The sequence below is a fragment of the Amphibalanus amphitrite genome, unplaced genomic scaffold (genome assembly GCF_019059575.1).
Source record: "Amphibalanus amphitrite isolate SeventyFive unplaced genomic scaffold, NRLGWU_Aamphi_draft 000574F_arrow, whole genome shotgun sequence".
Lineage (NCBI taxonomy): Eukaryota > Metazoa > Arthropoda > Thecostraca > Balanomorpha > Balanidae > Amphibalanus > Amphibalanus amphitrite.
The window spans coordinates 354132-380214 of record NW_024882068.1 but is presented as its reverse complement, the minus strand read 5'-3'; the positions used below and the strand labels follow the sequence as shown (position 1 = coordinate 380214).

The 26083-nt window shown below is 47.0% G+C and overlaps 3 protein-coding genes and 1 long non-coding RNA gene across 6 annotated transcripts; 1 reads left to right on the top strand and 3 right to left on the bottom strand.

Moving 5' to 3' along the window:
- Positions 1-70: 70 nt before the first annotated feature.
- Positions 71-7778, top strand: LOC122394122 (geminin-like). 2 transcript variants are annotated; one of them, XM_043390743.1, is made up of 6 exons: positions 71-119; positions 369-519; positions 817-869; positions 2338-2492; positions 3114-3292; positions 7465-7778. In XM_043390743.1, the coding sequence occupies exons 2-6, from the start codon at positions 409-411 to the stop codon at positions 7495-7497; spliced, it is 531 nt and encodes a 176-aa protein (XP_043246678.1). In that variant the 5' UTR covers positions 71-119; positions 369-408; the 3' UTR covers positions 7498-7778. The 2 variants fall into 2 exon arrangements, with proteins under 2 accessions (XP_043246678.1, XP_043246679.1); XM_043390744.1 differs by having other exon boundaries at positions 98-519.
- On the bottom strand, positions 7769-11067 carry LOC122394124. Its single transcript, XM_043390745.1, has 2 exons — positions 9828-11067; positions 7769-8258 (listed from the first exon to the last, which is right to left on the bottom strand). The coding sequence occupies exons 1-2, from the start codon at positions 10365-10367 to the stop codon at positions 8109-8111; spliced, it is 690 nt and encodes a 229-aa protein (XP_043246680.1). The 5' UTR covers positions 10368-11067; the 3' UTR covers positions 7769-8108.
- Positions 11068-16468: 5401 nt separating this feature from the next.
- LOC122394120 lies at positions 16469-20302 on the bottom strand. 2 transcript variants are annotated; one of them, XM_043390736.1, is made up of 5 exons: positions 20293-20302; positions 19924-20070; positions 18979-19119; positions 18303-18465; positions 16469-17636 (listed from the first exon to the last, which is right to left on the bottom strand). In XM_043390736.1, exons 2-5 carry the CDS (start codon positions 19964-19966, stop codon positions 16895-16897), a joined length of 1089 nt encoding a protein of 362 aa, XP_043246671.1. In that variant the 5' UTR covers positions 19967-20070; positions 20293-20302; the 3' UTR covers positions 16469-16894. The 2 variants fall into 2 exon arrangements, with proteins under 2 accessions (XP_043246671.1, XP_043246670.1); XM_043390735.1 differs by lacking the exon at positions 20293-20302 and having other exon boundaries at positions 19924-20213.
- A 1856-nt stretch (positions 20303-22158) lies between these two features.
- On the bottom strand, positions 22159-25400 carry LOC122394119. The gene is made up of 3 exons (XR_006258801.1): positions 25185-25400; positions 23735-23856; positions 22159-23005 (listed from the first exon to the last, which is right to left on the bottom strand). It is a non-coding gene; the product is annotated as an uncharacterized LOC122394119 (long non-coding RNA).
- Between the last annotated feature and the right edge of the window lie 683 nt (positions 25401-26083).

Genomic DNA, 26083 nt, shown 5'->3' with positions numbered 1-26083 from the left:
TCTGCCGCTCGGCGCGCAGTCAGCTGGCGGCGGCAGAGGCGCTCACAGGCATGTAGCCGGGGCGGCCAGCGGTGGCGGCGGCAGGGGCGCGCGCAGGCGCGGCCAGCAGCCGTGCGGGGGTTGGACCATAACACAACATATATATATATATATGTTTTGACCTTCTATATCCAAATATGTTACATGAAGTGTGAAGATAAGAACAAAACATAATCTAACCTGACCCAACCCTACCTACTTACAAGGACCAGGGGACACCACTTGAAGCTTGAGAAGAGGGTAGGTAGCCCACCACTTAAAGCCAAGTTTTCCAGGCATAGGCATATATATTTGATTCTTTACTATCATTACAAAGTTGTGCATTTCAGAATCAGATTCAAGTCCAGAGGGAAAGTTAAAAAATATACAATGAAGGAGCTGCAAGTCCAAAATGAGAATGCTTTGCCAGCTAGTAGTAAGGAAGGGAAGATGACTAAGAGTTCTAGGAGAACTCCTTTGTCTAACAAAACCAACAAACTGGTAAGTGGTTATATTAGAAATAATCACTTATTTTATTTTGTACCTATAGTCAGTCGAGTCTTAAGATGAGAATTATGGGTAGCTGAAAACTGTTAAGTGTACATATACTTGCTTATTTTACTGAGCTACTGTTATTTTTTAAATTTGCCAAATGAACTCAGCATTGTCTAGTGTATGGACAAATGTGATGAATTTGTTTACCTACTTAATAATGCTGGTCATGTGTTCAGCACAGAGAATATGTTTTTTTGTGTTTTATTGCTGATGTTGACATGTAAAATCCTCATTACATTTCAGGGACAAAATGATGCCAGTAGCACACTTTTGCTGAAACCCAGAAAACACCATGGGTAAGTACAAGTAGCAAACAATCATGTTCCTAACCAGTTTGTTCTCTAGATGTGTCGGGTCATTGTATTTTAGGTAATGCTGATCAAGTTTTTGCTGGTAAGTGTGAAGATGAAGTACAGTGAAGATAAAAAGCATATCTAACCTGACCTGACCCTACCAACTAACTTTCAACCTTGGACCTACCAACCTACAACCTACAGATCTAATTCTACAAGCTACTAACCCAAAACCTACAACCTACAACCTACTAACCCTCCATTCAGAGTCAGATTTCATCTACATATATACCAGTTTTGTCCTCTAAAATGCATATGTGTATTGGCATTTGTTTGTGAACTGTAAGATGTGTTTGTGTTTGTTTGGCATGCTATCTAATATATGTAACATTTGGCATAAACATAAGCATTGAATGTTATCTGTCTGAGCCTTTAACAATGCTTAGTTGTATAAATTTTGGAAGGAGCATTGGTGGCACCTCATGATTTCATCATTGTTGACAGTCCAGGGGAGAAGGGCACTCCCCAGGACTATGGGTCAGCCTATGTAGTATTTCATTTCGTTACAAATAATGCAATGACTGAGCAATAGAACTCACAGATCCTTTGTCATGTTGCAAGTGAAAGATACCCCATTTTACCTGTCAAATGTCAAACCTGTCAAACCCTCTCAGTCTCAGGTCAGGTCAACAATAAATGTTGCTTTCATCTACTGTGATAGGGAAAGTTGGGTGCTAGCTGCTATTTTCAGTTCTTTTTAGTCGATAGATTGAGGAATTCAGAGCCCACCATATACATACACAGCTTGTTCAATGTGTCTTAATCTGTTTACTGATCGTCAAATTCCGAGCTCGCGGGAACTTTGAAGTCAAAGTTTACCATGGCCACATAGCTGAGCATGATCTGTTTTGCCCACCGACCTCAACTGACCGTGGATGATCCCACCAGCGACACACCATCTCAGTCATGTGAAATTATTGTTACACCTTTACTTTGATCACACCTGTCGAACACCGGAGCGCAACACGAATCTGCTTTTGCTCTCGGGAGTCTGATACTCCACGGTGTGTCTCGAAATTGATTTCTTCTACCACCGCTTTGTAGTTAAACATGTGATGATCGGTCCCTCGTGTGTCTGCAACTCATTTTCCTCCTATCCTGACACACTTCATGATTAATATGTTAAAGCATCCCGCACACCAGATTGTCCAGCATCTGAGATCTTGACACTGATAAAACTCCAAGTCTTCTGCAGTCCGCTTACGAGTGGATTTTTGAAGGCATTCAGCTGCATTTTGTCCAGGTCGCACTATAGTACATACCCTGGGCCAGTTAGGTATTGATGATCAGTGACAAGTCAGAATTCCGGCCGCAGACCTTTCTTTCAGAACCCTGGGAGACTGTCCTACCACCATTTCCTAGCTAGAGCGCCATGCATTCTCTGATAACTGATGTACGTTGCTGTCACCAGGCTCCGGGTGTTTGAGGAGACGGCCGCTGAGGAGCGCGCCGCTCCTGCCGCCCGGCCGGTCACCCGCTGCACCGTGAGCACTCAGACCGATCCCTATGAGCCGCCGCGAGGCCAGGAGTCGGCCGTCGACCGGCTGGTGGCCGATATGTGCGCCGGTGAGTAGCCCACCTGGACTGGGTCACTGTGTCATGGCTGCGTGGCCACTGTGCTCGCTCCGGCCTGATAGTAGCTACCGTAGCTACGACGTTGAGGGCTTAACGTTGGTTGGGAGTTATTTTCACATCTGTTTGGCTCTTTTTGTCGCTGGTTGTAACAGCGCAGCGTTTATATCGATATGAACGACTTGGGGATGAATTAGTTGAAGTTAATACTATTCTGGTCTCTTTATGACCTAGACCATTATTATGCTAATAGAGATATTCTGTGCAAAATCAGACGCAACCTACCGTTCGCTTTTCTAATAAGCTGATAGTACCTACGCTTAAGTGTCACATATGCTATCGTGCCTAGTTGTATGTATGTATGCATGTATGTATGTACGTATGTATGTATGTATGTATGTATGTATGTATGTATGTATGTATGTATGTATTGACATCAAAAGCCTTCCACATATGGCGTGGTGATTACGGCTTTGGCGTGGCGACACTAGTTACGATCCATCTGGCGTGTAGCTAGTTTCTCACGGTTTTCATTTGGTGGCGTGAGTGTAGGTTTGTACGAGTAAAGCGGTGTGTGTCCGTATAAGTGAAGTGGTGTGCGGGTGTGCCGTGCAGCTGCCGAGGAGCCCAGTGGGGAGTACTGGCGGCAGCTGGCCGAGAGCCGGCAGCAGGCGCTGGATGAGGCCCTCCAGGAGAACCAGCAGCTGCACGAGCAGCTGGACACCGCCCGAGAGGAGATCCGGCTCATGCGCGAGGTGCTCGAACAGGCCGAGGGAGTCGTGGCCGCTGTTCAGGTGAGTGGCGCGAAACCGCCCGTGTCACAAAGTTATCATCTGATTTTGGAAGCGTGAGTTTAAGCATGGTGGAGCTAGAGCGTCCCCTGGTGGAGCTAGTGCATCGCGGAAGAAACGACCCTGTGCGCCGTTACGAGACGCACCGACTGATACCTGATTTTAAGATCTCAGGTCAACCGGTGACCTCTGAGGTCAGGTCAAGTGGCCCAAGGTACGGGTTTGGTTTTTGGTAAATAACTTCGCAAAAAAAACGGCCGCAGAGCCGCGATTTTGGCATCATCGTGTTCGTCTCGCACAGGCGCGTCGAATGGTATACTTTTTGTTTGGGTGAAGTCAACTTAAGGTGTTGACCTCGGGTCATGGTCAGGTCAGAAGCCTCAAAGTCACGAAGCTGGTCGAAGGAGGTGGTGTTGCATATCATTCGATTCGGCTGGCCTTCCAGTCTCCAGAGTCCATTGGTGTCTTTCCCGACTCGCTAGCTCAATTTGATCAGGGGTTATTGACGAATAACTTATGACCCTTGTGACGTCATAAATGACGCCATGCAAGATCAACAATGCAAAAGTAAAGCATCTTAACTTGCAAGGAGTGCATGATATCACGATTCCGTGTGGGCAGGATAATTTGATATCGTTCCCGACGCCAGAATAATTTTTCCCCATTGACTTATAATGGTGAAGTCACGTGATCGACCTGACCTCATGTGACCTTTAGAAAGAAAAAAAACGAGATAGACAAGCTGTGAGACCTCTGCTCATCTGGCACTGAGGGCGTTACGAAGTTGCGACATCTGAAGACCGTGCAGAGGTTCGTCTATGACGCCATAGGTCAGTGACTGACCCGAAAATGCGGTTGGTGTCAAAGGATTTAGCTTGAATCAAAGGTCAGGTATAATGGGGCATTCCACGATAGATCGACCAAAAAAACTTAAAATTTACACCCGCATATTTTATTTTTTGCTTAAAATTGGTCTAATGGGTTGTGATGGGCGGGGAACCCAGCTGTGGCAAGGATTTTTTTCTTCGAACAACGGTATCCGAGATATAGCCTCGGGCAGTTCCTGGAGGTCACGCTGCAACCCTATGTTTGACGGCTTATAACTCAGAAACTATTGGTTTTCTATGGTAAAAACTTGATATGGTTCAACTCGCAATCAACCAAAAAACGTTTTGGCTATCTCGGATTTTCGATTTTTGAAAATTTTGATCACGTGACATCTTGACTTTTTTTCGAAGAGTGACCTTGATATTTTCCTAACTGAAAGTCGCAATTTTGTCTGATGACGATTAAAGCCTTATCAATTGTCATTCATATGCGATAATAAAAAAGTGGCTTTCGGCCTGCGTTGACCTCAGGTCAGGTCATTTTTATGACCTTCCCATTATTACGAGCGGGACCGACAGCGAGATCTCGAGAACAAAGCAAGATAGCGACAAGCGGTATACGGCACAGGGTACACATGGATAAGGTCTACAATTTTTACTCAGGTCATTTTCAGGTCAGGTCAAAGATGACGTCACAGGGGTAAAAAGAAAGTCTAAATGGCGGCACTACATGTATATGAAGTTTTTCTCGAATAACTTTCGAAGTATCCCAGCTAGGAACAAACTAATAGCACCATCGTGATCCTCTCGTCGATCCGCATCGAAACATGTGTATGTTGACCTCGAAGGGTCAAGGTCAAAAGTTGACCTTAGGTCACGTGACCTTAAGGTCATCATATATATCATTCGATGGGCCATGACGAGCTGAACACAATGAGCCTATCCGCGCGGCTGTATCTCAAACCTGTAAGGAGTTATTAGCAAAAAAACATTTGGTGACCTTTAATAACGTCACATGACCCAAGACCAACGTCACAGTTGACCAAGAGCAAAAAAGGTCTCAAGGTAGTCAAAGTTAGTCGCATATGGAGTCACTCATGGTATATTAGGCAATTCTGACGCGTTTTAGTGTAAAAATAAGGGAGCTGATTTTTCCCCAATTGACTTATAATAGGGTGGTCAAGAAATTGACCTGACCACAGGTCATCGGTATCGAGATTCAAAACGAACTGGCGCTAGGTGAAAGCAAACGGATTGGTGCCTATTCTACGTCCCTTTCTTTATTAGATCAAAAGGTACAGCCAAAAACGGAAAATTATTGTGTGTTCAACGCGTGACCTAGGATGACCTTTCAGCGGGTCACTGATGCAAGGCTGCACCAGTGTCATCAATAATAGCCTAACTCAACATGATTCAAAAGTATTTGAACCGGTCAGATGCGTTTCGGTGGTAGCCGATATTTCTGCCATTGACTTATAAAGGACAGGTCAAAAAATGACCTGATCTCAGGCCGATGCAGACCTGATGCAGGCCGAAAGCCACTTTTTTATTGTCGCATATGAATGACAATTGATAAGGCTTTAATCGTCATCAGACAAAATTGCGACTTTCAGCTGGGAAAATATCAATGTCACTCTTCGAAAAAAAGATCAAGATGTCACGTGATCAAAATTTTCAAAAATCGAAAATCCGGGATAGCCAAAACGTTTGCTGGTTGATTGCAAGTTGAACCATATAAAGTTTTTACCATAGAAAACCAATAGTTTCTGAGTTATAAGCCGCCAAACATAGGGTTGCAGCGTGACCTCCAGGAATTGCCTGAGGCTATATCTCGGAAACAGTTGTTCGAAGAAAAAATCCTTGGCACAGCTGGCTTCCCCGCCCATAACAAGCCATTAGACCAATTTTAAGCAAAAAATAAAATATGAGGGTGTACGGCTTTCGTCGATCTATCGTGGAATGCCAAGTTTCATCTCTCTTTATCGCCAGCGTGTTCGGAGCTATTGCGAAAAAGACCCTATGGGGGAAGGGGGCGGCAGTCGTCACCCCCGGCCCCCCTCCCCCTCGGCGGGCGAGGGTTAACCTGCGCCCCGCTTGGGGGAGGGGGCAGAATCTGCCCCCCTCCCGTTTTTCGCCAATAACTTCTAAACGCGTTACGCCAGCGACGTCTTTCAGTGCCTTATCATACGTCAATTTGACACTTTCCCTGAAAATTTGAGCGAAATCCGTCGGAAAACTTTGAGAAATTGACGTTTTAGTGACGTCATGTTCGCCATTTTCGCCTCAAAAACGGCAAAATTTCAAGCGCCGCTAACATCTTCATTTTTAAAGGAATCAAGACGAAACAAAAAAGGTTATACGTGATTCTACTTTGTCTATCAAATGGCTATCTCGGTTTTTGAAAGTTTTGGATTTTGGCCCAATATTTTTTCAAAAAAACTTTTTTGAAAATAATTATAAAATCCAAAATTGTGAGTAGTGTATCGAAAAAAACGGAATATATGTCAGAGAACTGGTTTATGTGCACCTACATACCAATTTTTAGAAGAATCGGTTCAAAAATGTGGGAGTTATTCAAAATTTTATGACATCACGACACTCAAAATTTTGAAAAAAAAAATGATTTTTTGGAAGTTCTAGACCTCTTACGGAAACAAAAGTAGCACCATTCGATTCGCCGTGAAAAACTGCATCAGATAGACACCTTTTTAGGCCTTAACAACCAACTTTAAAATTTGACCTCACTTGACCTGACCTTGACCTGACTTTGACCTGAAATTCATCCAGAGGTGGTCCATATCACTTATTGAGTGTGCCCATGGAATTCTATGAGTAAAATGACCCATAAAGCATGTGTCGCACATGCCCTTTTCTATATTTTGTTTTTGGTGACCTGACCTGACCTGACCTTGACCTTGACCTTTGAATGACATTGTATGCAACGAATATTGTCTTGGTAGTCTAAAACACGTTTTGGGCAATCAGTCTCAGTCCATTCTTCGGCAACTACGGTGCAAGGCCGATACTGTAGAAACTTGCATTTTGTACCCTTGACCTGACTTTGACCTGACCTCTGACCTACTTAAGCAAAATAATTTGGGCTCTTAAGATCCGCCTTGTTGAGAGCTTTTTATTGCCGTTTACCCCGTCTTTCTACGACCATCGCGGGTTCGGAAGTTCGGGTTCGGAAGGTGATTATTGATGTAAATTGATTGACAGTATATCGTGCACAAAATAAATTTCCTTCGGTGATTCACAAGCGACCATTGATGTGTCTGACTTATGACCAGCTCATACTGAGCTGTGAGCCGCTGTTGTCGTTTGTACTGATGTCCGCCTTTCTTTCAGGAGTGGTCAGACGAACAGGAGCAGGCGCAGTGAACGGGACGACTGAGAGGTTCCTCGTTCACCTAATCTCTTCGTTATATCATCACGTCAACCGGCCAGAAAGTGAAGGTGTGTCGCAGCGTCGTGTATCGGTTGTGCCTGGTCTACACTGTCGTGAAGGAGGGTAGTGTGGATCGTGCTCATATTTTCTGCTGGCCGTCCGTCTTATGTCTTGACTTGCTAGTGCGTGACAGTACAAAAGGAAAAAGTGCATTTCACCTGTAACTAGGTTGCCACTTTAGTGTCCATATTTCAATAAACAACATTGTATTTTATATTTTTTATTTTATCTTGAGCTTCAAATCTCTTGAGGGATAAACATGAACACCCACCAAAAATAATGCCCAAGACGGTCACTTGAACGAGGATTCTATGTAGTAATGCATTCTCGTGTTATTTGTCATTATTTCCGTAAGATAGTCGTGTTCGTGGCCGATAGCTGCGAGCCTGTGTCACGGGTGACCGGCAGCGCCGAGCGAACTGGGGGTATTGTGAACACAGGCATTGTCCCCGTCATCTGCCTTGACTCCATCTTCGTCCCACGCCAGACACAACTAAAATGACTGATCGCAAGAATTCCGAGAAGGGACATGACAGCCGTTCGTTTAGGACGACAGCACCTTCCGCTTCTTCTGGGCGACGTCTTTCTCGATAGGGTCGTCGAAATACTTGTCGTTCTTCTCCTGAGACGTCTTCTCTGCCAGCACAGTGGCGGCGACCATAGCCTCCATATCCTCTTTGTTGTAGTACTGATTCTGTGGGCACGATGGGGCGGGACACATTATCAGAAGGTGCGCTCTGGCGAGTAGGGTCGCGCAAGAGAGGTTCTGTAGAGCCCTTCGCCTCTCTCCTTCCCTGGTTAACCGCATTACGGAATATTCCTTATTCAAGTGCGCGTCAAGAGGATCAATCGGCACCGTGAACAGTCCACGACTATTTACTATGCAAGTCGTTTTGCACGACGTGAATTCTGCTGGTCTGCTGAGTGCGGAGATGAAACTTTTTGATAACTGATGTGATTTTTGGCGTGTACATTCATCTTCTGAGCGATACGGTTTACGACATCTTAGGCACTTTGCAAGATTTCAGTCATCTTAGACAATTTGTTCTCTTTTTACTGCGACCAAAGGGAAATCCTAATAATTGCCCTTGTTTGTAAGATCTATGTGTTAAACACGCTGGTGATCTCAACAATCGTGCTAAACCAAATGCAGTTGGTCAGCCAGATGTCAGTGTCGATTTACGGCAGTAATCGGCCGGTGCTGACAGAACATTGTTGCTCATGACTGACCAATCGAGGCGATTGAATGGCTCGCTGGTTTCGGGGAAGACCGGAGGGCTACCCAGCTTCAATATTTATTACAAATTGATACAAAAGCGGGCAGGCGTGTCAGAAATGGAATTCACGCGGCGCAAACCCTGTAGGATTTACTTCGTGTATGCGTGATGTGATCGAATTGCCGAGTCCTAACAGTAAACTGTCATTCTGTAAACAGGATCGCTCATCCATGCGGCGAACTTTCCAAAGCACACACGTGAACTTTTGTCTATTCAACACGGCTCAATGTCCATCTCTGTATGTAACGTTCACGTGACTTTACCTAACGAGTTTTACCATCCCACTTCCTAGCAATATCTAAATCATTGCCTGGCAATTGCGTTGCCTAAGACCGAGCCGAACACCAAACTAAGCGGGGTCTTTTAACGCAGTAATGCCCCTTCCATGCCGGTTACCGGCCGGTCGATATGTCGCCCAGCGTTACCGTTTGGCCTCGATGCCGCACGGCCTCGAGGTCGCGGCTCACCACGCGGTGTGGCACACGGCGCCGAACACGCAGTTCTCAATGAACTTGAAGCTTTTGAATAACGCGTCGTATTTCCACAACCTCCATACCGGCACTGGCGGATTCAGAAAGGCGGCATTTAGCGCTGCGGGGTCGTATTCCATTAAAGGTTGTTGATTAAAAGATACTCGGATTTCGCTTTCGAAGTTACGCTTTGCTGAATATAAATTAAAGGAACTATTCCAAAAGAGTGTTCGAGTCTTTCAGTGCGAAGAAAACGACAAAATTGCGTTGGTTTCGGTTGTTGTGGTAGGGCAAATGTCCGGCCCTTTCCTTGGATACCTGTCACCTATCGAAATAGCTTCATACGAAACCATATAAATGAATCAGAAGTTAAAGAGCATTTATAGTCTGCATCGTACATTTGCCAACCATTTTACCCCGCCAGCTAGCCACGAGCTTAGAACGGTCACATCGTCAATTACGAGGTAAAACAAGTAAACACCCCCCTTCTCGACCCGATCGGCGCGGCAGGCTCACCGGCGACTTGTAGCACATGATGGTGCCGTAGAGGACGGAGAGGCCGCCGACGCCCATCAGGCTGGCGCCCACGATCAGACCGACGTCTGGCATGGCTGCGGCGACTGTCCCGTCTCCAGGTGCGGCGACTGTCCCGTCTCTGGCTGCGGCGACTGTCCCGTCCCCGGCTGCAGCGACTGACCCTAGCCGCGCAGGACGCCGTGGCTGTGGCCGTGTTGGTCGCCAGGACACCGATGGACACACAGGGCGCTGCTGGGAGACGGGGGACCATCGATCCGGTGGCGGGGCACCGAGGGCGTACTGAGTGCCGGACACAGCGGAGTCCACGCGCCCACCAAGCTGACCTGCGCACTGTACAGGGCACACGGTATAGAGAAGGTACCAATCGACCTGCACAGTGCACACGGCACAGACTGCGGGTCGAACTGGCTTGCACGCGGTACGAAGGTCGGCACTTTGCTTCCTACCGAATCGACCTCCACACGGTACAAAAATGCTTAGCATTGACGCACACGATCTATACTCTGTGCGCCATGGCATTGGACTGAACTGAAGCAATTCGGTGCAGTGATAAACTCTTAACAGATGAGCTTTGTTGCCCTTTTGCCATAGATACGAGTATATTATTAGCGTGACATTATGTTATGTTACGTGGCTACGATCATTTCCCGACCCAGGGCCTTATTCAGCATTCCTTACCTTCATTTTTCGACATTGTTTGTACTGCTGAGATGGTAGGTACTGTCTGCATGTTACACTGTTCAGTATCATTTCCAATCTCGATCGCCAGACTTGGGAGGTATGTCGGTTGATGTTTGCCCCGACTACTCCTCGTCCTCACGCTACAACCGTCTGACCTGCGGGCTCCCGCGGATGCTGCCACCTACGCTGCACAACCTAAGGTCGCTTGCTTTACCCAGGTGGCGCGGTAGTAGGTGCGAAGTGCTGTCCGTTCAGTTCGCTCGTCATCGTGTTAATGTGTGCTTGCCGTAAGCGATCGTGGCGACGTTAGGTTTTGTACTGTGCTGTTTCATATCTAATATCTTACGGCTGATTTGTTTTTCATATGAATGCCAAAAAGACGTCACATTCCTTAAGTACCATTTCGGATTAGGGTTGGTTGGTCGGTCTAGGTCAGTGCTGCATGTTCCAAAAACACGAATGGTTGGCCTTAGATCCGTCCCGTAGGTAAGGTTAGCTGTAAAACGGCCGGTTGGCCTAGTTTGTTGCATTCCCATCAGACGGTTGTTTTTTATCCCGTGTTCGCCTGTTTGGTTTATTCCCGTGTGTTTCTCTTTGCCAGGCTGGCTGGTTTTTCTCCCTTGCAGCGTGCCGTTTAGTCTCGCCGTTTGCCGATCATGGGAGACGGGGGGCGGGGACGGGACGTTTAGTTAAGTTTTATCAATAAACAATTCATCGTTAATACTCTTTCCGAATAAAAATACTGTTAAATATATTATGTTGCGCCGTGCGCGTCTACAATATTTGTCGAACACATCCGTAAGACCTGATGAGTTATTCGCTGCTTTGATTTACGTCCATTCAAAAAAAAAAAAGTAAACGATTGCTCGGTGAGAGGCGGACGGACGGATCCGTGCTGGGTGGGTAAACCGGAACCGTGAAACACCCGTGTCCTGTGTGGTGTGTGCGCTGGTGGCTAGTTCCCACAGCTCACTGAGCCGGGTCTGGGCCCGGGGGCCTGGGACTCGGAGATTATCTGTCGACTCTGGTCCGCTGATCTCTCATCGGGCCCCGACTATCCTGGCCTGTTCTCGATAAAAACTAAAAGGGTCACATGGGTCAGGGAATGTTCAGGGAAGGTGCTGGTAAAATTGATGATTCGAGGGTACTGAAAGTTTCGTTGTGATCCGCCGCTTTTTTTCGCAAGACATTTGTAACAAACATAGGTGGTCTATTCGTACCCCTCCCCCTCGCTTTCCTCTCGTCACAAGCAACACGTTTTTTTCCTCGATCTAGCTCGATCAGGGGCCGAACGGCCGGGGGATGGGTCATACGAACCCTCCTAGCATATACGTTAGACGCTGTAAGGCCAATATGGGGATGGTTTAGTGACCTTGTTGGGTCAGGTCATGAGTCATGAATCAGAATTATTAGAGCTATGAGTAGAAGTGTATCCCTCTCCGTCTAGCAACCACACAGTGTTTTACCTGCCTATGGTGCTGGTGGTATATGACCCAAAAAACGGGTGTCTCTCCACCCGTCGGGCAGGCTCGCTCCTCGGACGATTAGCGCTCGATTAGTGCCGTTCGCAGTCGGTACGACTCGGAGCAGGCTGCCCATTCATCCGCCAACCGAGCCGCTCGCCCGGTTCAAGCACGCGTGCCCCTCGTTATCGGCCCGGTAAACAGTTGACTGTTCGCGGCGGCCGGCTGAGCTCCTCTGCCCGACCGCGCCCCGGGCTAAGTATGTTGCCCCGGGCGCTACAGCTCCGCAATAGCTCGGCAGATCAACAACCGCAGCCGTTTACCGGTTCTGTTGCTGCGAGGCGGCGCTGGTCGCTGGGAGTTCGGGCCCGTACCGTTCATGTCGTGAGCCGTAGGGCCGGTGGATACTCGGATAATTTATCATCTGGATATTTCTTGGCTGGGTGCTCACCGCCCAGTGTCCTGACTCGCCATTCAGTGCGTTTGCTCCCTCAACGTTACTGCTCATGAGTAGTGGGCGGGGTTCAGGATGAGCCATGAGTGAGCCGGTCAACTGTTCGTCTCGACTCGACGTGGGCTCACGTGGAATGCTGTGGTGTGGTCGAGCGCCATTCAATGAGGCTAGTCAATACACATTGTTGAAAATCGTTGCTGAAAGCTTTATCTAACCCATCATCTGTTCACATGATAAGCATATAATTGAATTGAACGACTGACTTTTTCGGCATAATACCGTCCACTGGTGGCTATAATAGATATAACTATTTATGAGGAAACTATCTTACAATGCCTTGGGAACTCCAAGTGACCGGCCTGACCGCCATCCCATCCCGGACAGAATAGTGAGAAGTGAGAACATGGTCCCTTGATGCGAATGGACTGGTCTTGAGGATAGATAAATCCCGCGTTCGATGTCTCTCGGACGGCGAAGACTCTACGCCGTCCGGCCAATCACGTTCCATAACCGCAACCGAGCCCCCGCTGACCTTGGACGGGATTGGCCGGACGACGTAGAATCTTCGTCGTCCGAGAGACATCGAACGCGGGGATAGTGTAGACGGATCTGAGAAAGTGGTTGACGGACACTGGTATCGAAACCATGTCAGCCAGTAGTGGTTGCCGAGGATGTAAGGGCACAGGACCGCCAAATACCAGAGCCTAGGGACAAAAATATTTTAGGTTTGGCCGCCATTGTTGCACCCATCCTTCAACTCAAGAGAACCACTGCAGGGGCGGCGGAAGAAGGGGTGCAGAGGGTGCAGCTGCACCCCATCCATTTACTGGGAGGGGAGAGAGATTCCATGCAGGGGCCCGTCGAACCCTTACGTTTTCTCCTGAAAGCTAGCCGATCGGGAAACGAAAGCCGATTTGGAATAATCGGGAAAGTCGATTACGGCCAGGACCCAGGAGCGCCCACGCCGGTCTATGGGTAGGTACCTACCACACCGGCTTTCAGCGCTCCAAGCCGCGTTTGGTGTCCCATAATGTCCCCCGAAGGGCCCCACAACAGCCTATGAGGGCCCTCACAGCAAACTCCCATGGAGGTTCCCACGGAGACTCCAAAGGCCACGCTGGCCTCTAAGGGTTCAACAACGAACGGTCTCTGAGGGTTCTCGAGATGATACTTCTGAGGGCCCTCACGACGATAGCTGAGGGCTCTTACGCAGGCTTCAGAGGACACGCTGGTCTCTGAGGGCCCTCGCGCGACGCCCCTAGGATTCAACGCAGGCTCCAGGGTTCATGCTAATCTTTGAGGGTTTCACGACGGTCTATGAGGGCCCTCGCCCCTCACAATAACCTCTGAAGATCCCACGTAGCTCCAGGGGCTGTACGTTGGCTTCTGAAGGCCCCACGACGGTCTCTCAGGGCCCTTAAACGGTGACCTCTACGGCCCCTGAAACATTAAGGGGCCTCACGACGAGCGCTGAGGGACCCCACGGAGGCCCCAGGGGCCACGCTGGCCTCTCACGGCTCCATGTGAGTCTCCAAGGGTCTTCACGAGGGCCTCTAGGAGTCTAGGACCCATCGCAGGTCCAAGGGCTCACGCTGGCCTCGGGGCGACGGAGAGCCCCTGCAAAGGCAGGCTGTGATGCTGGCCTCTGAAGGCCGCGGAAATAACCTTACGGTGTCTTCAAATGTATGATTGAGTGGCTCATTTGCAATTCATTGACATTATAATTTATAATTACTTAAAGGGACCCTCCCACCTTAACATTAGATTTGAGTTGAGATAGCCAAAATGGGGTCCCTGGCTCACAATTACCGGTTTCGGCACTCACAACATCGAGAAATGCCTTAAATCGGAAATATTGAATTTCAAAATTGCAGCATTTTGATTCAGAGGGGCTAATGCTTAGGAATACCCCTCTGAATGTGTGACGTCAGCGCAGATATCTAACGATTTTTAAATGTTTGACTAAAATGTTTTGTAGCACGCGGTGGTATATGCTATTTGCGCGCAACATCTGCCGCAAACGCCGCACTTCTAAAATAAAGTCGCTAGAAACAGCGGAGATCCCAAAAAAGTAAACAAAAGTGAAAGTCTAAAGCTCAGGCTACACTAGCGACGTTTTTTCGGTTTCTGCGGGATTTCGGTTTCCGCGTTTTTTCGGTTTCTGCGTTTTTTCGGTTTCTGCGTTTTTTCGTTCCAATCGGAGCGGCCTCTGCGAATGCGTGCTATGCAGCAGCCGCATTTGTGTACGTCGTATTGTCTGATCTGTTGAAGTTGAGCCGCAGTAAATGGATCGTCAAACATTATTAAGAGTTTTATTTTTGCGCCGTGAACGCGAGAGACAGCGACGAAGCCTGTGGGTTCGCCCGGTGCTGTTGCGCCGAGAAGAGTGCGGCGAGTTCCACACGCTAGTACAGGAACTGCGCCAGAATGATCCTGAGGGCCATCGGCGCTACTTCAGGATGAGCGTCAATGAATTTGACGAGGTGCTCGGCAAGATCGAGCCCGTCATCACGAAGGAGATCACGCACCTGAGGAAGCCGATCTCGGCAGCAGAGCGCCTGGCGGCAACGCTGCGGTAAGACCTGAAGCCTCTTCATACTTTCAATGCGCGTATAATTCTCAATGAAACACATAAGCTTGCATAACCAGAAAAGGTGCCTCAATTTCCAATCGACTAATTACGAATATGACATAGGCGCAATGACGTAACAAAGGACTGACATTTTTTAATTACTACATATGTGTACACCTTTTGCAGTTACCTGGCGTCAGGTGGGACTATGAAGTCTGTGGCAGAATCTTACCGCATAGGCTTCGCCACGATCCGCCTGATCGTCCCTGAGACATGCCGCGCCATCTGGGAGGAGCTCGGACCAGGGCTGATGGGGCTACCGTCGCCCGAGCAGTGGCGCCAGCACGCCCTGGATTACGAGGAGGAGTGGCAGTTTCCCAACTGCTGTGGGGCGGTTGATGGAAAGCATATCATGGTCGACAAGCCTGCCAACAGTGGCTCAATGAACTTTAACTATAAAGGGTTCTTCAGCATCGTGCTGATGGCTGTGGTGGACGCGAAGTGTCGCTTTCGCTACATCAGCGTGGGCAGCCACGGTCAGGAGAGTGACGGGGGAGTGTGGGGAGGAAGCGACCTGGGTCGGCTGCTGGAGGACCAAGACAACGGCGGGCCGCCTGTTCTGCCAGGCCCAGAGCCGCTCCCTGGCTCCGCAGTGACCGTGCCTCACGTGTTCGTGGCAGATGAGGCTTTTCCGCTGCGGCAACATATGATGAGGCCATTTCCTGGGTCGCGCCTGACGAACGACCAACGACGTGTCTTTAACTACAGACTCAGCCGCGCCCGTCGGACCTCCGAGAACGCGTTCGGGATCCTCGCACAACGGTGGCGGGTGTTCCGGGGTCCGATCGGGTGTGACGTGGAGGCCGTTAAACTCATCGTCCTGGCAACCTGCGTCCTGCATAACTTCCTGAGAGAGAAGGACATCGAGACCAGACGTGGAGGGCCAGCGGCCTACGGCTACGTCACGCCTGAAGAGCGACGAGACATCCCCGGTCTCCGTGACCTACGTGACGCAGGCGCGTCTCACAATCACCCTCAGCAGGCGGCCCAAGTACGAGAGAAGTACGTCGAGTACTTCAGCGGCGTCGGCAGTGTCCCCTGGCAGCTGAACAGCATTCGCCGCTAGTGAAGAACTGTGGGTGTATCATGTGTGCGTGTACGCCGTGTGTGTGTAACCACTGCCGCTGTGACTCCCATGGCGAGAGCGCATAAGAAGCGGTATGATGTTGGATGTGCCGTTCTTGTAAAAGTGATGATTTGAATTTTGAACTATTCAGTGCCTGGTCGAAACGGATTGACTGTTTCACGCCGTTTACTTGACGATTCAAGCATCGATTCAATGTGTCGTGAAGTTTGAAATATAAGCTGACGATGGTTACGATTGAATGTGTATATCGTAAAGATGATGTCACTGTTACCGGCAATTGCTCTCAAAAACAATCAACAAGCACGGCAAAGCCATGTATTGAATGAATGTCAGCAACAAACTACTGTTGGCTGTTGCTAACCAAAACGAACAACTTATATCACAGGGACAGACGACTTAACGAAAGCTGTCTGTCCTTGTGGGCTGTGGCTATCAACGCAACGACAAAACAAACGTTGTCAACTCCAAATTGAACAATAACAGCCATAGGTAAATATCGCAGAAAAGGCAGTCTGTCCTTCATCCCTGCGGATATAAACGCCAGGACAATACATAACAAACGTCGTCAGCTACAAAATAAATATCCATAGAGATACATACGGCAAAACAGGTTGTCTGCACACGTAGGCATCAACGTCAAGGCACCAGTTAGTTAAACAAAAAAAAAAAAAAATCAACCACAGCCACACATACAAACACGTCGCAGTCTCAGTGACTTATGGGTGTCCTTCAGTCCTCGTATTCATCAAGGATCTGCTGGAACGCACGTTTGATCAGTTTTTTGGTGGCCTCACTCCTGTGCTGCAGCTCAGCATACACATTCATACAGAATGTGTAGTCCCTGTCAGATTGTTGTCTCCTGCTCCTATCTAGCTCCTCCAAGATAGCATAGTCTATGTCTGTTGTTTTGCGCTTGCTTCGTGTGCCCGATGTGGTGCGCGGTGTACCTTGTGTATCCGATGTACCTTGTGTGTCCTGGCCACGCGGTGTGTGTGTGTCGTCAGCGGACGGTGTATCTTGTGTGCCAGGTGTGTGTTGTGTGCTCGGAGCGCGTGTTGTGTGTTGAGTCTGGTGGGCGCGCTGCGTGTTTTGTGTCGGTGCGTTTTGTGCGCCCAGAGCGTGCGTTGTGTCGTGCACGAGCCGTGTGCCTTGTGTGCCCGGTGTGTGTTGTGTGCCCAGAGCGCGCGTTGTGTGCTGAGTGTGGTGAGCGCGCGATGTGTTTTGTGCCGGTGCGTTTCGTGTGCTCAGAGCGCGCGGTGTGTTTTCAGTGTAGTCAGCGCGCGATGTGTTTTGTGTTGTATCATGTGAGTGCGGTGTGTCGTCTGTGTTCTCCTCAGTCACTTCAATTTCATATTGGGTATCTTCAAGATACAGGATGTGAGGGTGAGTGTTGGTCTCAGCCCCAGGATCACCTCCAGGATCATCTCCGCCTCCATGTGAATCCAGCCGGAAGGTCATGGATGAGGTTGTACTGAAAAGGAAAAAATATGGAAATAAGGAAAGGTTTGGGACGTTGAATGTGGAATGGAGAAAACCGCGCCGGACCGGCGGGGGTGGGGTTCTGAAAATCACCCAGTCTCGGCTCCTGGACCAACGTAGCGACAAACGGCGGGGCCATTTTTCAGATATCTGCGAAAAACCACTCGGGGGTGTCCACTGTCCACCCCCCCCCCCACCCCCACCCTCTCCCCAGTCTGGAGCGGGTTAAATCAATATGGGGCAATTCCTTAACTCTGATGATTAAGTTTGGATAGAAACACACTAACGTTTCGGCAGATAAGGGAAAGGAACTGATGTGAAATATGCATTGGGTACAAAATGAGAGAACATGGCTTCAGTACATATTTCAGGCAGGCGAGCTGATGAAGTCATGGAGGAAATCATGGTTGCATTTCAGAACAAGGAACATAAGTAATCGAGTGATAAGAAATATAAAATAAACACTATGGGAGGTCATGGTAACAAAAGGTACATCCAAGTTACTATGCATGGAACTATTACCTTGAATATTTCAGCAGGACAATGACAAACTGTCAATTCTGACCTGTGTGACAATATAGAATGATGGACAAAGTCAAAGGATGGCTGGATGGAGGACAAAGTAGGTATGGATATTGCACATCTGTTTAATACTCACGGCCCACGCTGGGTGCTGGGGTCCAGAAATCTGAGCATATTCCCATAGGGTCCTAGGTGCTGATGGCCACCTGCAGGTGCTGCTGATCCACTGGGCAGAGTCTTCCTTTTTCTGGCCAGATAGTAGTCCCGCAAAGACTTCCACCTCTCTTTGGCAGCTTGCACTGATGATGGAAGGAGAGTATTGTTACCATTTCATTTCATCCAACAGAACAAAATGTCACCAATAGAACTAAATTGGTGTGCACTGTGCAGAATATAAAAACGGCTTAATTTTGGCGCAAACAGGCATCAAACTGTCGGCTAAAACAACAGAGAAATTTCGGCGCAAAACCAACTGCGCAGAATTTCAGTTTTCAGCGGATGAGGGTCTAACAGGCGTCAGGCATAGTGCATTGATGCTTTCCAGTCTGGATCGATATCAATGTATAATATATTGCAAAATAAAACACACTGATTGTGCCAAACCAATCAATAAAGGCATCTCTATGTATCTTGATCTTCTAAATTCAATCTAAATACCCTTTCTTCTTCGTGACTATGATGTTTAGACCATTTAAGTTCAATAGTGTACTTGAAAAAGCCCATTTCAAGGCATGTAACCACCAATTATTGCAAGCTCAAGTGATATCAACTGAAAACCTCAGCTGCGTAGGTAGCCAGCAGTCAGCACTCACCATCACATCTGCACTCAGCTGCCACTCTTTGCCAATCAAGATCTTTTACAGTCTTTTTCTTTGCATAGTCCTTCGACTTTTTGTCCCACAAACCTGGGTACTTCCTGACTGCTTCAATTATTGATTCGTTGAAGTCCATTTCTGCAACAAAGAAATGCCAGTGATCTGGAGGTTGTCAAACATTCAGTACCTAATAACAACAATTATTTTAGTGATTTTCTCCTTCTGCACCATTTATTAACTTTAATTCTTAAAATGGAAAAAAACACATCCTTCCAAGGTTGACGAATAAGACCACACATTTATAATTGTTACTATTTACACAAAACATTTATATCTTAACACCCAGCCACATGTTGTCAGGCATAGGCGGCGGAACGGGGAGGGCACCATGCCCCCCTTTGATTCTGGCATTTTAACATTAGCCCTATGGGCATTGCATGGAAAGAATGGGACCAAAAGTCAGCAGTGCCCCCCCCCCCCCTTAATTGAAGGTGTTCCGCCGCTACTGTTGTCAGGCTAGGTTATGTTACGTTGGTAAAATTAGGTCAGGTTAGCTTAGGTTTTGTTATTTCTGCTCATGATGTAGCTAATTTTTTAGCTTTACATGATCATGTGAACAATGTTCTAGATTGATAGTTGGTTTGTGACAATATGGTGTTGTCTTCATTCAGTATGGAGCCCAAGGTGCAATTTCGGGAGACTTCACAAAGGGCGATTTCACATTCTTTTCATGTGCTTAGTTAATGCGTGCAAAAATAATACAAATCAAAGCTTGAGCTTCATATTTCTCCTTGAATTTTCCACACCATCAGTGCAACTGAAATGCTGGAGCCACCAAACTACCCAATTAATTTAATTATAACAATTCAATTCATGTGAAACACATTAGTAGGGTGAGGTTACAGATTGATTTTCATTTGATTATAACAACATTCAAATTACCTCCACTCATTTCTCCATCTTCATCTCTCATTGCACGTTCCATACTGATGCGTAGGTAGGTGAATATCCAGAACAACTTAACACAGAAAATACGACTATAATCTACACAAATCGGATGAAAACTGACACCTACTCAACCTTCTGTCACTTCAAAAAAGGCAGAAGTAAACAAAACAAAAGAATGCCGCTGTGCGCCATAAAATGTCGCGTGGAACGATATCCCGCAGAAATCGAAAAAAAGTTCACGGCTCTGAACTTTTTTTCGGTTCCGACTCGTCGGTTTTTGCGGGTTTTCGTTCCACGGGACGCCAGACTGGCAGTGTAGCTTGCGCAATGCTTTCGCTATGAGGCGAACTTTACGACGCGAACCGAAATCCCGCAGAAACCGAAAAAACGTCGAAATTCATGCTAGTGTAGCTTAGGCTTAATATCTTGAAAACCGGTGAATATTTGTCGGTGAAATTTGGTAGATATTCGTTTTCGCTCTTTCTGAACCGAGCGACATCACTTTCATGCCAATTCATAAACTTTTTTGAAGGTGGGAGGGTCCCTTTAACCTTATAAGTTATATGTGGGTTTGGGGTTGATTGGAAACGGTTGGAAAATCTAATTGTGTGCTTTTTATTAGCAGTGTTTTAAGGCAGTGTTTTAGAGATGGTTCAATGTTTGTCATGACTGCGCAGTTTTCGCTTCTAAACAATTTTCGCTGTTGATAGAATCATTCCAATGACGGTCCCAAGGCCCTAAATACCACAGTGTATATAAATACAGTGTCGGCAAATGAGCCTGGTCACGTGACCGGCGGACTCGCTGTTTTTCGAGGGATCCGCACGTGCGGTTGTGGCGGGGGCACCTCCCGGTAACTGTGGTGCCGACTCGCTCTCGGCCCCCATAGGGATACAATGGGACCTACTTTTTGATTAGCTCTCCTGACTAAACTAGGACGAATTTTTCAAAGATACAACTAGCACCACATGCAGTCGTGTGTAAGCTTTCTAACGGTACCAAAAATATATTTTTATCGGCAAAATTGAATAAGTACAGGCCCATTTTAGGTTCGATTCGCGCTTATGACGGAAGAGAAGCCACCACTAATTATAAATACAACGAACAAGTGTTGAAAACCGGAGTATAAATGCAGTTTTGAATTACATTAAAGCCATTTTCAGTCACTGCAACCGATGAGTGGAAGTGATCGGTGTATTAGGTCACCCGTTACCGTTAGGTATTACTTTTTAACTACCTACCAACAACACCCATAGGTATTGTTCTGATCTATTCCAGACAACAAACTAAGGTTTTGTGTTGAACTGTGCCAGAAAGAGCAGTTAGATCAAATATGGATACGAAGGTAAATAGGACTATACGAGCATCCATGTTGATACGTTTATGCTGGAGCTAGTAGTTGATAGGTGTTCCGTTCTATTGATGCGGGCAAACAACGAATCGGGGTTGTCATGGGCGAATCTGTAGGTATAATTGTGTCTTGTATGAAACATGCACGGTATCTGCAAATACTAGAATGCTGCTGCTAAGCTGAAAGAAGGCTCAGCCGGACTTTTATACTATGAACCGGCCATGTTTAGTTTATGCCGGGCTCGAGGGTGCAGTGTTCGTCACGGGCCAGCCAACCCACAGAACACAGCCCATCCCAAGCGGGGCCCATGGGCGCCGAACCCAGCCCAGCTCAGGCCCATTGAATTTCACACGCTTTTGAGGCTTTTATGGCGGTCGCCGGAATAGGCAAATGGTAGATCAACTCTTCAAAAATTGTTTCAATATCTACTTCGCTGGGAGGAAATGAGCTTTGATTGTCAAAAAATGCAAAACTTTGCATTTGTTACAGGCACAACATCCGAAATGCAACATGTGCTTACAGTTGTACGCCCGTCCTTAACATGGTTGTCATGAAAGTTGGGGGAGGGGGGAGGCGGCCGCACGTTGAGGGGTCACAGTCCGGTATTTTGACGCCCCCCCCCCCTTTACCGCCTGAACGGGAACCTTCACTCCATCCCGTCCTCTGTATTAACCGCCTTTAAGCCCGCCCGATGACCCTGCCGTTTTCAAAGCCAACCTGAGCTGAGCAAGATAATTCGGTGTAAACGTCGACAACTGCAGTGAGTTGTGTGCAGTCCCGGTGTTCCGCTACAACATTATTGCACCTCTCGTTTTCGCCATCATCGACGCCGTGCACTTCCGAAACATGGATGCTCCGGGACAGTTTGAAACAAGTAGATGTCCTACACGGACGCTTTGCACATCCAGTGTCTATACATATTTCCATATTTCAAACAAATCGAGCAGAAAATATTATAACGAAACAGCGGCGTACAGCGTACAGCGTGCAGCGGGGATATCTGAACAATGCACCATACATGACGAAGAGCCAGCAGACCCTGGTGCAGCTCAAGACGGCGGTCGTTGATACCACTCTTGTGCCTGCGCCCAATGCGCGCCAACGTTGGCGGGGGGGGGGGGGGGAGCAGTGAGTCATTCAATACGTTGAGCTACTTTGAACATGTTCCATAGCGGCCTGACAGTAGCAAATGTGTGTTGGCTAGCTGCGCAACTGAGTAAATTTTCACACAATTTTACTTCCTTTGATTTGCAAATCCTTTTATCTGGTAAACATGCTTTAATTAAGTAGAATGATAATGAAGTGATTCAGTTTTTGGAAACGTTTCAGAACAAAACATATTAAAACAATGTCTCATACGTATTATCAGAATAACAACAAAGACCGCCGGCCATCGGTCATGAACACCGTTCACCTGTCACTATCACTGCCAGTGGAAACGCACACACACACGCGCGCACACGGACACACACGTCAGCCGCAGTCAGTTACAGGTAAGTTCCCAGAGGCCTCTCCGACGGCGGCCGGCCGGCTCCCAGAGGCTGCTCCGACAGCGGCTGGCCGTGGCTCCCAGGGACTGCTCCGACGGCGCGGCGGCTGTCGCTACCAGGGGCTGCTCCGACGGCGCCTGGCGCGCCGCTCGCAGATCCTCCTTGGAGTTCTAGCGCGCTGATGGTGGCTGTGTGATCCGCTTTCCCTTTCTGAGCTTGGTGTAGCACAGGCGACCTGCAACCACATCACAAAAACTGAGTTTGTGAATTTGAATCAACTTTGAACTGAACCACAACTATTATGTTTTTTTATGAAGATTTACCAAACCAACAATTTCAACTTCCACACTGCGCTGACAGGTATACACATAATACACAAATAAAGGCTAAAACCGTTTTTCCACTTCTTCCACTTGTCATCAATACATTTTGCCCAAGATATGAGTGTGCAACAAGTAATACATATGACTAGCCTGCTGCATCGCTTTGATGGCTTCGTGCAAAATGTAAACCTAAAAATTTCGCTCTTTCTGATTTATGGCACATCACTTTTATGCCAATTTATTAACTTTTTGGAAGGTGGCATTGTCCCTTTAACACAGGCAAGCCCTTGCCGAGCCCGGCATATGCCCGGCCTCCTCGAGCTTAGGCCCGGCAAAAGTCCGGCGGGTCCGATTTTAAGCCCGACACCGGGGCCCTGTTTCACCGGTGATAGCAGCACGATGCTTTTACACGTGTCAAATTGGGTTTCCATGGAGACATGAACAGGCCCATTGCTCCAACACTACCACAAGTGTGACGTCAGCTCGCGCAATTTGATAGCAGCGTGGTAGCAGCGTCCCGTGAAACACCGCCCGGGCCCGTAGGCTCAAGACTTGCATCATTACTATGCATATACTGGTATGGTAAGCAACCTGGCATATGAGTTGGACTCAAACAATGAAGTTAAGTGGCTAGTGCTTACCGGAAATGAGCAATCTGGTACCCGATGTCCCGTTGTACTGGAAGAGTGTTGGGATGCAGCTGCCCTCCTCAAAATGACAGGAACAGAGCTGGGAAGTGCTCCTGGGAACTGCATCTGCACGTCTGTAAATGACAGATGCAACAAATGTAACAACTGGCATACTGTTCTTGCACGTGGACTTTTACATACAAAATGCCTTGTGTTTAGAGGTAAGATATTGACTCAGACAGCACAGCCACAGCTTCTAAACAAGATGGTATCACTGACACTGTATCATGTTATTTTGGCTCCAGAATCCAGAATCAGAAGGTTGACATCCTCACCTAGCAATCAAAATGTAGTTAATTGGCTTTATATCAATGTGAGGTGCTAAGAGTGAACAATTATGATTATTTACAATGCTTCAGAACATGGTCAAACCTTAACTAACCCAACCTACAGTGGTTCGCTAGCAACATTCGTAGCACGTCTTTTTTGTACATAGTAACTGGAATATATGCTAGGTAAGAGTACCTACATCTTTTCTTTTTTTTTGTTAAAGAGGTATGCATTTGGCCTGTAGCCTATAACACACCTCTTCAACCAAAAATATTTTCCTTACCCATCCCAACACATCCCTTAGAGCTGCCTGCGGCATTACACTCAACGGATTACCAGGTCAAAGCATTACCTTCATTAGGTAACTTGTGGTAAACATGATAAGCTTTTAATGGATTTCATGTTCTCTTTCCTGTAATTAGTTTTATGCAATGGATTTGATTTGTTATGCTCATTATGATCAGCACAAAAATAAAACCTTTATATAAATAATATTTTCTGTATTTTAATAAAAGAAGAACTATATTTGGTAGTAGTAAAGCAGGCGTCACACTTCTTTTTGCAACCAAGGAGAGGTGCTGTAGGTTAGGTTGTAGGTTCTAAGTTGTAGGTACCTAGGTTGTAGAGTTTAGGTTGTAGGTATGGCTAGGTCAGGTTTAGTTAGGTTTGTTTTGGCTTGGTTCAATTAGAAAGCATCTCTGGGTATAGCACCTCTCCTTCATTGCTAAAAGTAGTGTGACGCCTGCTTTACAACTACCCAATATTCTATAGAAAATATTGTTTGACGCGGAAGCTTGCATTGATTAATCATGTTGTAAAATTCAAACCCATTGGCGCATTGGTATGCGCATTGGTATTGGTATTGGCATTGGTTTTTCTGGGCAGCATGCCAATGCTGATTAGCTGACGATGACATGGCTGCATTCCTCAGCAAATTCCTCAAGAAGGCACTTTTCAGGACGAGAAATGGAATCTTTGCCTATGGTGATCATTGGGCTGTAAAAGCTCCTGGTTTGTGCTTGTCATTACATAACATTTATTACATTTATCATTACTACATAATGTATTGCATTTATCAATACAGCTAACAAGGACACATCTGGATCTTACCAAGGACACATCTGGATCTTACCTGACAGCCCTCACCCAAGCGACCCTCATCTTCTCCTCTCTTGGAAACCTCCTAAATGTACCTACATCTTGCAGCAACACAAAACTGAATCAGAGTAAGAGCTCTGCAATCTGCAATAAAATACTAGGCAGGTCACAGCAAAATACAAGAGAAAAGATTGAAAATCTGATACAAGCTTAAAATTGTATAAGATTTGGAGCAAGCAGTTTGTTGACGCCATCAAATGTATCAACCGCGCAGTATTTGTCATCAAATTTTGGTGCCGAGTCAAGGTCAAATGTCACGTGACATTTGGCCGACAGTTGCTAAATACAAGGTTGCACGGACTTATTTCTACTAAACCTACCAGAATATAGTTTCACGGTTTAATATTTAAATTATTATTCAATCAAAATTTCTTTATTATTATCTCGTAATCATTTATAAGCAATTTTATAAATCAACTTTTAATTTGCTTGCCTTTTACTAGCAAAATAACTTTTCTAGTATTGGGTCAACATAGTAGTGTAGCAGTAGGAACCACATCTGGCAAAACCCCAATGCCTACATACAGCAGAAAAGCAGCCACCAGGTGTCGCCACAGTCACCACTTGGTCGCCACACAGATGTCGCGCGCGTCGCCAATCGCCACACTACCGATTTCCATAAGGACGCATATGTACGGATATGTATAGGAAAGTCGCCCTTAAGGATTACGCTTACATCCTTTGCTTATGAGGTCGGTGGTTGAAAATTGGGAGGGGCTCAGCTATTTTCGACCACGGATATGCCTTTATCACATGATGAGGAACATGCTGATAAGCGTTTTATGCGTCATAACAGCACAAAAGTATTTTTAATCATTTTTCAAAAATAGCCGTTCTGCCGTATCTTTCAGTGCAAGGTACCGTCGGTCATCC